This window comes from Pyrus communis, chromosome 17, assembly GCF_041283825.1.
Source record: "Pyrus communis isolate YQ-2024b chromosome 17, ASM4128382v1, whole genome shotgun sequence".
In the NCBI taxonomy this organism is placed as follows: Eukaryota; Viridiplantae; Streptophyta; class Magnoliopsida; order Rosales; family Rosaceae; genus Pyrus; species Pyrus communis.
Genome location: NC_142581.1, coordinates 19,061,193 through 19,074,362, shown reverse-complemented (window position 1 = coordinate 19,074,362; position 13,170 = coordinate 19,061,193). Strand labels below are relative to the sequence as shown.

Genomic DNA, 13,170 nt, shown 5'->3' with positions numbered 1-13,170 from the left:
TTCAAATTTTTGTCCTTTTACTCCTTCTAGGTTCAAGTTCTTCTTCTTCTTGAACTCTAGATGAGGATGAACCATTATCATGTTCTCTAGGTTCGTCATTAACCTCAGATACATCATCATGTAATCTCTTTTTCAATAAATTAGACTTGCCTATTTTGTATGGAAATATAGCCTCAAAAAATATTGCATTTATAGATTCTATAATAGTATTGACATGTATATCACTTACTTTGGAATGAAAAACTAAGAATCTATAAGCTGAACTATTAGATGCAAAACCAATAAAAATAGTGTGTACAATGGGAAGTCTAGACAAATTAGACGAAGGCATAATACAATAAAGCAATGGCTCTCTAGTGGTGTAATTTCTATTGACTATGTTAAGTCAAAAGATAATATTGCGGATCCGCTTACTAAAGGTTTGTCTTGAGAGCAAGTTAAGCATACATCGAGGGGAATGGGTTTAAAGCCAATAGAGTAAAATGAAACTGCCAAACGGAAACCTAACCTAGTTGATTGGAGATCCCACGGTCTAGGTTCAATAGGCAAACTGGTTTGGCTAGATTCAAGAAGAAACACACTTACATACTCATTCCTATGATGGAAAAAGTGTGGTGACCGTTGATGGTGTAGGATACATTAGTTTAATGATATTGATACTTGTAAATCAAGTGGAATAGTAGCAGCCTATTCTTAATCAATATCACCTATATGAGAGTAAATGTGGGGTTGCATTTATGAGAATTATATGGCTACATTCTCTAAAACTCTCATGAATCCAGGATTTGTTCAGGACCAAAAAGAACATAAACGTATGAATTTGTGATGTGTAAATGTGGCATATGTTTTGCTTATTGTCTTGGTTTACTGCGGAGATGAACAGTTCAAGATTTTATATTCACTGCGTCATCTAGTAAATCTGATAAGTATATACTACGGTAGGTTCAAGTCCAAAAGACACATCTCCTGATGTATGCCACATCTATTGTTTACTTTCGTATCTTAGTGTTTCTAAGACCAAAGAGTCATCTCAAATGTGGGGTATTGTAGGAGTTTGAAACCCTTTTGTCCCACATTGGGCAACAGTATTTTTTCACTAGCCTTTATATAAGCTTATTCCTTCTTCTTAGTAATTATAACTTGAACCATTTGGAAATGGATTGAATGCTTAGGCCTTATAGTTGTGTGGATTAGGCTTGAATATAATATAGCCTAAATACAATTAATATTAATTAATCAAGACGAGGGCCTTGGGTACAATGTAGTTGTCTGATTAATTAATATAGCCTAAATACAATTATAGTTGTCTGATTAATTAATATTAATTAATCAGAATCATTAATTTTAAATTTTCGGATTAAGTTTTTTAATTAATTTATTAATTAAAAACGTTTTGATTAAAAGACACAGCTATTAGAAAGAGTTGTGTACTTTCAAGTACACTAAACATGTATTTGAAAGGGTGTGAAAGAGACTATATATTTCCAATCACAGTATCCAAGTGAGATTATCTTTTCTTCCTCTTTTTCTTCCGTACGAAATTTCCAGAGAGTATGCACACAAAGCAAATTCGCTAGAATTCTAGAATCCAGTGCGGATTGTAAAATTAGGTAGTTGAATCCTGGTCGAGCAGACGTTGTAGAACCACAAGCACAAGAATGGGACGAAAATACTGTTCGAAGGACATAGCTTTTACGCTAACCTCTACCTTCTGTGATCAAGTTAGTATCATTGATATTCTTATATTACTTTTTGTATTTATTGTATAATTTCATTCTACACAAGTATTTTTGGTTAGTGAAATATTAGAATTTCAAATTCTGTTTATTTCTATTATTTTTTGTCTATTTCTGAATTTTTCTCCAACAAAATTTTCGTCGAGAGATCTTCCTGAATGCATGAGATTGTTTATGTGTGCATGTCGGGTCGGATGTTATAAATTTTGTGAGATTGGTATGTTTCATGTGTGTCTTTCACTGACTAAAATGGAACCAAGTTCTTAGTAACTTTTGTGGGTATTTGGACATTGATGGAAACTGTGTTTATAAAGGATTTTACTAGTAGCAATGTTAGTAGAAGCACGTCGAAATTCTTAAATAAGTCTAAAGCGATTACTTGTAATTAAAGTACTTCTTTAGAGAGCATCGAACTGGCGCTTATAGACTAAAACACTTTTAAGTATTTTTCAAGCTGATAAGCACTTTAAACGTATATGCTAAACATTGTCAAAAACAATTTTTATTATTTAAAAATATTTTTTAGCAATTGTAAAAGCACTATCGAACATGCATGTATGTATTTTTCTTTATATGAGTTCGATTTATGGAATTTGTGTATTGGGTAGATTAAATCAAACAACCTCATACTTAATTTTTCTCATATAAATTAGTTAATAAGAGTACTATAATTTTTAGATTGACAATAATAACTCCAAATAAGATTCAAATTTGATCATCAAACAACTAGGAGTCTAGGATAGTAGGACTTGATTGATGTCTCAAATGTCAAATTTTGCATGTTAGACAACTTGGGCTTTCAGGGACAGAAGTTGAGGATGCAACACCAGGCCAGTGACTTGTCGCAAAAATCCAGACCTACCAATGGTCCAAAACTGATGACTTTTTCAGTAGTAATTAAGGTTAACTGTTGAATGAAAGATAATGATTATTAAGGTCGGTCAGTTCCCAACAGTGTACGGATGAAGGAAGTTCTGGAACTGGTACTTCCTGATGACACACAACAACACGTTAAAAGAAAGTCCATAAGATTAATGGCAAACTTTGTATAAATTATAGAGTGAAATTCTCTCATCTCTTATTACCAGCTCATTGCCTTTTCTCTTCTTACCCTTTATTTTTTATATCTATTTTTTCAAGGTTAAACTCTGTTTACTACCTTCATGTTTCGTGATTTTTAAAATTTGATATATTAAGTTTTTTTCGTCCCAGAGTCATACCTAAAGTGTAAATTTTGAGACAGTCTCATACATTCGTTAGTCAAATTGTTAAGTCTTCAGTTAACTGATGACATGACGCCCATATGGATAATGATTGAACGCCATGTGTCATTAAAAAAGATTAAAATATTAAAAATAAAAATAAAAAAAAACCTTCTTCTTCCTTGCAACCCGCACCCTCCCCAGCTTTTTTTTTTCCTCTCTCTCTTCTTCTTCTTTTTCCCAGTCTTCTTCTTCTTCTTCCTTCGTGTTCTTGTTCTTGTTCTTCTTCTTCTTCTTCCCATATTCGTTTGTTTGTTTTTTATTTTTTTTCTTCTTCTTCTTCTTCCTCCTTCTTCTTCTTCCAAGTTTCCTTCTTCCCAAATTCGGTTTTTTTAATATTTTAATATTTTATGTGTGTTTTTTTTAAGTGTGTTTTTAATATTTTAAGTGTGTGTGTGTGTTTTTTTTTTTAATATTTTTAATATTTTAATTTTTTTTAATGACACTTGGCGTCCAGTTAGTATCAACATGAGCGTCACGTCATCAGTTAACTGAAAACTTAATAGTTTGAACAACGGATGTGTGAGACTGTCCCAAAATTTACACTTTAGATATGACTTTGGGATAAAAAAAACTTGATGTACCAAATGTTGAAAACCACGAAGTAAACAGAGTTTAACCCATTTTTTTAATATAAAAATTCAAAACAAGATGTTGATATGACTTAATTGTAACCATTTAAATAGAAGGGAAATAAAGAAAGAGAAATTAGGAGGGAAAAGAATTCTACTTTATAAGACCAATTCTAACTCTTGAAGTAAAACTCAAATTTTAGGTTCTAAAACTACCCAACTTGCTCTAACTGACACACCTTGACCTGGAATGTCCACTAAGACTCCGAATCAAGTTGTGATGGGCGACACTTGGAAGGTGACAAAGCCATAAAGTATAATGACGTGGAAAATGTGAATAAATTTAGACCTAAAAGTGCCTAAAGACAAGAGTGCACTGTGAGTGGGAATGAACCCATTTCACACGCGATGTCAGAGCATAAGTAAAGTACAGTAGTATGGGTAAGGATCATACCCTCAGAGGTAGCCACCTATACTGAGATTCGCCACAAATCCTCGTTGATACGAACTTTCAACAACTAAAACCTAGAGGGACGCAAAAACAAGGGTAAGTATATAGAAGTCATGCTCAAGAGTAGTGAAAACCGAGTGTATGCCATGTTAAGTATCTCTACAATAAAATAAGTAAGCCAGGTGAAATAAATCAATGTAAAATGATATGCCAGCCGAAGTCACCTAACGTAACCTATACGACTGAACCTAAAACTCATTAAATATACCTGCACACAAGTTGAAATCACATATTATGGTTTGTACGACAGGGCTGGGTGTAAATAAGTACGCTCAAGTACTACGATCACGTGAAGGCTGTGCCAATAATCGCAGGTCACCTACGAGTCGGAATCACCTAATGTGGTCTGTACAACAGGGCAATGCACCAAACTTGGATGCAAGGTAAGCGTGCGGTGCGGGATGTGAAATTCACATGAAGGACTGCGCCCTGGCCACGAGCAGAAGTACTAACACCGGGTGCAGGATAATAAGCAGTAAATGCATCCAAAACATAACCACACACTACAATTACTGTCATCAATATGCACTCACCTGAAGCTTACCTGGGCATCCGCAGCTTTATGTAATAATATGTATATTTATACTAATGCATATACTAAAATGAAATGCAAGCATGACATGGCACTTAAAACGTAAATCCATTTAGAAAAATTTCTGGGAAAAATGGAAAACATATATATACATATATATAGAAAACCACAAGCCCACTCATCTGGAGTCCGCGCTACAACTCCCTAGCACAATATCAAGGCGTCACAAATGATCGGCATCTAGAACAATTATCAAATCATGTCTTAGAATTCTTATCAATATAACATATAACTTACATATCTTATTTGGGAAGATAAGTACATTGGATTTCTGATCCGTAAATTTCTAACATCCTCAAATATTACATATTATAACGTATCAAAGTTTGGTGACAATCCAACGGTCGGATCGTCGGTTGCTATAATAATCAAGCGGTGGACCTTAATGAAACTACGTTCAAATGATGGAAATTCGTAAATCAGACTTTACCAATGGAATTAGGGTATTCAAATTTAGCCTAGGAAGGTCAGGGGACGTTTCAGCCCACGCGCCGCTGCATGCGCCGCCACAAGTGGCAGTCGGCCACCTCGACTCGTCGGAAAATTCAACTATTTCTAAAAATTCTCAAACTTTATAGGAGTGAAGATCTCAATGAGTGGAGCAACTTTCATACCTATGACTAAGGCCAATTTGGCCGGCAAAAGCCTCAATTTCATGAAAACCCACCGAAAACCCTTAAATTTGGTGTTCTTGATTCGACTCCCAAAACTACTCCGACGCCTCAACCAATGCATGGGCTTTGTTCCAGGCCTCAAGGGAAGTCTATTGATGGTGGTGGTTGACTGAAGTACCTTCGGATTTGGTGGATCGCCACCCGGTAGTCGTCGCACCCACCAGTGCAAAACCCCCCAATTCCAAACCCAATCCTCTTAAATTTGAAGTGGAAATGGTAGAGGAGGAGTAGAATTGATGATTGGAAAGGATGAATCGGCCCATTTCATCGAATAAATGGTGAAATTTACCGGAGAACCCACCGGTTACAACCTAGGTCACGGGTCAAATGGGAACCCGGCCGGGTCCTCTCCTTCTCTCCTTCCTTCCTTTTCCTCATTTCTTTCTTTCCTGATTGGCCACCTCAGTTCTTTCTCCTCTTCCGATTGGCGTCACATCCCCTTCATTTCTCTCCTTTATAATTTATAACCATCGCCTATCTTTCTTTCTTTTAATTTGGGCCACATACATGGCTCCACCGGATTTTGCTCAAAAAATCTGGAGCATTTTAGAAATAAATAAATTTACAATTTTACCCTCGACTTTAAATGTTAATATCTCCTTCGTTATAACTCCAAATCATGATCCGTTTGCGCCCACACGTTCGTAGAGACGAATACTATGAGGATACGCCAAGAAAATAAACCTTATGTGACACAACACAGCAGTCAACAAAAGTCAACACTTTGACTCAAAGGGCATTTTCGTAAATTCACTTTTTAAAATTATAAAAATCATAATAATTGGGGACAAATTGTGACACTAACCCTTGCCCCAAATATGAGTTTTAACCCAAAACTCATTTTTGGTGCAAATTTAGCACATAATTCCCCCGGGCTTGGTCCACCATAATGTGTATTTGTTTTTAGTTTTATATTTCTAAATTCATTTAATTCAACGACTAAGATCTAATATGATTAAATCTAACAGTAAATAAAAAGATTTAACAGTTCAAATTTAAATCCAAAGGCTAAAAAAATTAAAAAAAAAAAAATCTTTCATGTGTTTCATTTTTTTTTTTTCATAGTATTCCACTAGTTTCATGGTGTTGATTTAGTGATTTTTCAATATTTATCGGAATCTAAACATTTTTAGGTTAAAATGTTCATAAAATTAAATTGGATGGTCTACATATATATATATATATATATATATATTTAAATTACTTTAGAATCCTAAATTCATTCTTTAATGATCTCCGGCTAAAAATTTAACCCATTAGGGTTTGAGCAGAAAATATGTTTCTAGGTTAAAACCTAAATATTCTGAGTTAAAAAATTTAGATTTTAACCCAAATGTTGAAGATAGTCTAAACAATAATAGCTGCCTGTCGATATACTTAGGAACTGCAAATGTACAAGGAAAGACTTGGTCCCCTTTTGTAGCAACTTGCAAAGTTCCACCGTCCCATAAGGATTGTAATCTTCACAATGCAACTGCCAATTCCTTTTGTTGCAAATTCAGTCACTCCTACTCCCCTCCCCCTCGTATTTTTGGCATGATTTCGTAAATGGATATTGTTAGTCACTTAATTTGGTCGTGATTATGTTAAACTTTTCTGGTTTTTATGTGGACATTCTAGAAAGGGTGTAAAAACTGTGAGAATTAAAATGCCCTCATGGTTTAACCAAAAATGAAAAAGTAAGGACTAAAAATAGTGGTATTGTCAGATTTTGCTGTTGCTGTATGACATAGTTTTCAACCTGTATCACATGTTTTTCAACATGCATTAATTTAGATTTATGCACATAAATGACTCTATATAATAAGCATGTAGAGTAAAATCAAACACACAAAAAGATAAAGAGTGAAAGTAATAATACCAATAGGAAGTATTATTGGCACTCCAAAAACCTCATTCTACACTCCTCACAAATGTATTTTTCTTTCTTAATATAGAAAATTTGGAGTGTAGAATGAAATTTTTGGAGTGCTCATAACAATTCTCATACCAATATCCCTCTCCTCTCTTTTCTTGCATCATTTATGCGGTACAATTACGAAAATAAACAGCATGATACATTTCACCTGTTCTACTTCTATCTCTAACAAAAATTATCTAATGTCTAATTTAAACTAAAAAAATTTAAACTAAAAATTAAAAAGAGTTTGAAGCCGAAACTCAATAATTCAATCATATCATATCCAATAGAATAATTCAACACTTGTGAAGTGGAGGGAATGCACAATCCGTTCTTTTCAAATTCTACATGTGTCCATACCCAATCCAGTGTCTTCAAATTCAACCTATGATCTCGCCCGAATTGTTGAAATTCAATTTGAATTAATGCTAAAATGTTGCTGTTGAACGCTATGCATTTAATTATGCCCTGGATTTTAGCCAAACCAATGAACAAGAATAAGTAAGATCCATACTATTTTCAGGTTCCTTATCCATCATGTGACAGCGTACAATACCAAAAACAAAAAACAATTAAAACTCCGTGACACCACTCATCACACCAGATTGCAGAGATGAAGAAGAAGGGATCTGCATTCATTCGAATTTTTTGAAGGAAAAAAAAAAAAGGATATATATATTTATTTTTTTTAACAAAAAAAAATAAAAAGAACCCAAATTTCAAATAGTCAATGGTAGATTGCCATCATTATCACTCTCTCTAAAATTTAAATATTTATCCAACTTTGGTAATATCCCAAATATCAGGAAAAAAACAAAAATTCAAAACCCCAGCATTTATGGATTTTCAAATCCCAAGATTGCCCCCTCCCCTTCTCTCCCCCTCCCTCTCCCTATCCTCTTAATAAGCAATGTCTGCACCCCCAAATGGATTCATATCTGCTTGATCAGGGCTGATTTGGGAAATCCCAGAGAGCTCTGTTTCAAAGATTTTGATGCGGTAAGAACGCCAGAGACTCGGTAAACAATCCTAGAGAGAGAGAGAGAGGGAGGGAGGGGAGAGAGAGAGAGAGAGGGAATCACTGTGAAAACAAAAAAGATATGGAAACGCTTCCAACCCAAGAAGGAAAGCGTAGTCTGAGGCTTTTTTGGGTTCTTCTTTCTCTCTCACTCATCTGGAGTAGTCCTTAATGCCTGCACTTCTCTAGTACTTCCACAGTCTGAGTCTACTTAGAGAGAGAGAGAGAGAGAGGAGAGAGAAATATCAGAGAAGATTATGGCTTTAATGTAGAAGGTTTGGGGGTTTGCAGTTGCAGAAGATAGCAAAAGGGTATTTTTCTTTTTAGAGAGAGAGAAGCTTAATAATACCCAAAAGGGTTTTGGAAGGGAGAAGCTTTTTTAAAGAAACTCGAAGCGGTTCACGGGATTGTCAGTGGCTATCTTTCATCTGGAGCACACGTTGCTCCAGAAAGTTGAGATATTTAGAGAGAGAAAGTAGGGTGGGAGGAGAGAGAGTGAGTGAAGCGGTGGAGGACGCGGTGGCAGTGCCTTTTGTAGTTGTTTTGCCAAGAATAGTTAGAGGTCAAAGTGTGGGTGGGGGACTGTAGAATCCGGCTCTTTTTTTGAATTCAAAGATTTAAGGAGGTGGGTGTGAGAGAGTTTGTATATTTTTAAGCTCTGTAAATTATTGTTTTGTTTACCTGGAACGGTGAAGTTTTTGGGTTTATTAGTTTTTGAAAACTTTGTTTTTTCGAATTATAAAATGGTTTTTGAACCTCTGCGTCTTTCTGTGACAGATTTTGTCTTGTAATACAGTTCTTCACGAGGACCTGTCAGAATTTTTACAAAAGAAAATTGAAAAAAAAAAACCCCAATCTTTAATCTTTATCTCAATTTTTTTGTTTATCTTTTGCTCCACACTTCTCTGCTTGCAACCTGTAAAGATTCTGAGAGGTTTTGCAGAAACCCTTTCTGCTCTCTTCGCTCACACCCACCCACCTTTTTTTTTGGATTTTTTTTCAGAACTTTCTCACTCCTCAACTTTCTCTCTCATCCAGATTCTAGACACTAAAAATGGAGATAGCCCATTTGCTCACACTCAGCACTTTGCTCTTTAAACTCAACATTCCCTCTCTCTCTCACCCTAGGACTTTTTATTCTTCACTTCCACTTGTTTCTCTCTCCTCACTTTCTCTATCTACATTTGGTGCTTTGTAGGTATTTGCTTCTTCATAAACTCCATCTGGATCTTTTTGACTCGCCCTTTACTTAACCCCTGCCTTCTTTTAATTTTCTCCAGCTTCCAACTTCAGATTCTAGAGAGAGAAAGTGAGACAGCAAAAACAACATGGGGAGAGCTACAAGATGGTTGAAGAGCTTGCTGGGGATGAAGAGAGAGAAAGACCACGTCGACAACACCAGCACTGTCTCCAGCGACCGGAAGGAGAAGAAAAGGTGGAGCTTCGCCAAGTCAGGGAAAGACGCAACAACCAATCTTCCGCCCAATGTTCCTGTCCCTGCTGACTCTGCCTGGCTCAGATCCTACCTTGCGGACTCAGATAAGGAGCAGAACAAGCACGCAATTGCGGTGGCTGCGGCCACCGCAGCTGCTGCTGATGCCGCAGTGGCTGCAGCACAGGCGGCTGTTGCGGTTGTGAGGTTGACAAGTCAAGGCGGTGGCCGCGGCGGTGGTGGCGGGATCATGTTTGGGAAAAGAGAGAGATGGGCTGCAATGAAGATTCAAACTGTTTTCAGAGGCTATTTGGTAAGTTGGGTTTTCATTTTCTTCATTAAATTAAATTTGGTGATTAATTTGATTGTTGGTATGTTTGCTTTTGCTTATAGAATGTCGGTTTTCTTGCTTTTTCTGGCATTGGTTTTATATCTTATTTACCCCATTTGTTGTTATGATTTCTGTTTTCTTGCCTTTTCTGGGAAATGATTACTTATGTGCATTGTTCTGTTCGATCTTGAATTGAATTTGATTTCAGGCGAGAAAGGCTCACCGTGCTCTTAAAGGACTGGTTAAGTTGCAGGCTCTTGTTAGAGGCTTTCTTGTCCGGAAACGGGCTGCTGCTACTCTTTACAGTATGCAAGCTCTTTTTAGAGCACAGACTAATGTCCGATACCAGCGTGCGCGTCGTTCTTTCAACAAAGAGAATAGGTTCCTACCCGAAATTAATGCCCGGAAGTCTGTCGTAAGTCTTAATTTCACCAACTTCCATTGGATTACATTTTACATTTCTTGCTTCTTACTTATGTGGTTGATTCATGAATTTTACAGGAAAGATTTGAAGATGCAAGAAGTGAATTTTATAGCAGGAGGCTATCTGCAACTTATGAAACTTCGGTTAATAGCTTTGATGAAAGCCCGAAGATTGTGGAAATTGACACATTCAAGCCGAGATCCAGGTCTCGTAGGTTCAACACCATATTATCTGATTGTGGTGAAGACCTGCCTTACCAAACCATCTCCTCACCGCTGCCCTGTCCAATGCCAGCTCGTATCTCTATACCTGACAGCAAGAAACCTAAAGATTTTGAATGGTACTTCAATGGTAATGAATGCAAGTTCCCGACTGCCCATAACACTCCGCGGTTTGCCACTGCTTTTCGTTCTAATGCTCCCAGCACACCATCCAAAAGTGTTTGTGGAGACAGCTTCTTTCGGCCTTGCTCAGACTCCCCAAACTACATGTCAAGCACTCAGTCATTTAATGCCAAGTCAAGATCCCACAGCGCCCCAAAGCAAAGGCCGGAACCAGGGCCTAAGAAGAGGCTTTCGCTTAACGAAATGATGGCAGCGAGAAACAGCATCAGCGGCATTCGAATGCATCGATCATGTAATCAAATCCAAGAAGAAGTCTCGAATGATTGAGAAATCTGCAACGAGAAAAAAAAAGGTCCTCTTATATTTTGGTTAAACATCAGGCATGACTTTGCATAGCAGATGGTAAAAAAAAAACAGATTGGAGAGAGGGGAACAACTTCTCTTTTGCCTTATTTTCCACTTTAGCATCAACAATGATAGGGTAGAACACAGAGTTCTTGTGTAAATTCTTTTGTTTTTTATTTTCAAGTTTCTTTCAAATTGTGCCTTATGAGTTATGAGTCAATGAAATGAAAGGAGCTTACATGTTATTTTCTGAGAATCCAAGTTTTTGGTTTGCAAAACAATAATCTCAGAAGTTCCAGTGGCAAAACTGACTGTTAAAAAGCTAAAGTGGTTAAAAAGGGATTGTTTTGTTTCTGAGTCCCACTTTTGAAGTATGCTTGTATCAATTTAAACTATATCGAAGGTATTATTTGCTTTTATCAAAACTAAAGTTGTCATTAATTATTTACCACATTTATCTTCGCATTTGAGGTCTTTTGTTTGAGTCTCAAATTTCCAATATCACTTGTAATAACTAAGATTCTAAAAGACGTTAGGCGCTAGTTGGACGGCGCACTAGGGCATAGCACCTAGATGGATTTAAGTAAAATTTTTACATATCATATAAATAAGTGTCTGATTATACTTAAAAAATACATAACTTCATTGAAATACATAAATTGCAAAATAGAACGACATATAGATTATAGAGTATTGAAACATAATGAAAATATAAGGAACAAGCACATAATATGTGTTCATCTAAGTATTTAACAAGTCTCCCATAATTTATTAAAAAAAAATAAATGTCAAACGAAAGTTATCTATTTTCTGTCTAAATGAGAGTCGCAAACTAGGTGGGTGCCTAGACGGAGCACCTAACCAGATCTAGATGTTATTTCTTAATTTTCAAACGTTTAAAAATTAATCAAGGTGGTGCCCTTTTTTTTTACAACAATTACTGCTACATCTAATGTTTTTTATTTGAATCTCATTACCAGTATCGCTTGTATCAATCAAACGAAGAACATTGTGATTGGAAACATCTTTCGTTATTTGGCCTTACCAAAAACATATGTGAGAGTTTAACTTTAACCAGCATGTCATCAAATGTCATGGACAAAAAGGAATTTACTATGATTACAAAAGGGACTAAAGCACAGCTCTCTAGTTTGTTTGTATTTGCCTATATAGGCAGATGGAAGAAGTGGACAAAAATATCTCGTTTTCAAACGTTGCTAAATTCATAATAGCTAGCTTGGCTAGGCAAGCAGCAGAGGGATAAGAAAATAAGGTGGCTTTCAGAACATTATTGGGGGACAGGCCACATTATGCAGAAAAAAATTTTCATGCTACGAGCATTAAATGATTTAGACTATTCAATACTCGTAATATTTTAATGCTATTTTAATACTACATAGCATGAAAGTAAAACCATGTTATATACAATATAACATATATGTCCAAGAAAATTTGAAATATTATTTGAATTGAGCCCCTATTTTCCCACCAAAAGCATAGCTTCCGTGAAGCTTCCAAAGAATCCAAACCCATGTTTGATTTCCTCTGTCCTATGCTTGTAGCTTAGCCTAATTTAATAACTTGGACATTGATCTGGATCTTTTACCTTAACACTTTTTTACGAATTCATTATCACGTAACGTCATGTGAAAAATAAACTTAACGTGATGTTGTATTATTAGATTAACATGTCACAGTGATGATGGAATTTGAGTAGCACATTTGTGAGTATTGCAGAAATGGCAGGAGGCTGTGGTGGATTCAAAACTTCAAATTCTCACCCATGCAAATTTGACAAGTCATCAAGTTTGATCGTATAAATGTAAGCATGAGGTTTTCTTCATCCCCATCTTTTGAGTAAGCATGAATATCACTTGCATTTTGAAAATGCGTATTGGTGCTGTACCCAAAAATTTAGAATAAAAGTTTATATTTGACTTTATATTTAATTGATTTAGTTCATGTTAGATTTTGGTTATTATTATCGGAAACGGATTTTTTTTGGATCTAATAAAACTGAGCTTGTTGG

At 35.9% G+C, this 13,170-nt stretch overlaps 1 protein-coding gene across 6 annotated transcripts; it reads left to right on the top strand.

Moving 5' to 3' along the window:
• The first annotated feature begins 8,107 nt into the window (after positions 1–8,107).
• Positions 8,108–11,397, top strand: LOC137709471 (protein IQ-domain 26). 6 transcript variants are annotated; one of them, XM_088688537.1, is made up of 5 exons: positions 8,109–8,890; positions 9,304–9,463; positions 9,546–10,010; positions 10,237–10,443; positions 10,530–11,397. In XM_088688537.1, the coding sequence occupies exons 3-5, from the start codon at positions 9,594–9,596 to the stop codon at positions 11,121–11,123; spliced, it is 1,218 nt and encodes a 405-aa protein (XP_088544663.1). In that variant the 5' UTR covers positions 8,109–8,890; positions 9,304–9,463; positions 9,546–9,593; the 3' UTR covers positions 11,124–11,397. The 6 variants fall into 6 exon arrangements, with proteins under 6 accessions (XP_088544665.1, XP_088544663.1, XP_068304664.2 ...); XM_088688539.1 differs by lacking the exon at positions 9,304–9,463 and having other exon boundaries at positions 8,108–8,890; positions 9,559–10,010; XM_068448563.2 differs by lacking the exon at positions 9,304–9,463.
• The last annotated feature ends 1,773 nt before the right edge of the window (positions 11,398–13,170 follow it).

Bases quoted from the DNA above. Each gene is read 5' to 3' on its own strand.
- LOC137709471 (XM_088688539.1), top strand. From the start codon at position 9,594: ATGGGGAGAGCTACAAGATGGTTGAAGAGCTTGCTGGGGATGAAGAGA. The intron at 10,011-10,236 runs GTAAGTTGGGTT...ATTTGATTTCAG, and splicing joins CTGTTTTCAGAGGCTATTTG to GCGAGAAAGGCTCACCGTGC. The intron at 10,444-10,529 runs GTAAGTCTTAAT...TGAATTTTACAG, and splicing joins TTAATGCCCGGAAGTCTGTC to GAAAGATTTGAAGATGCAAG.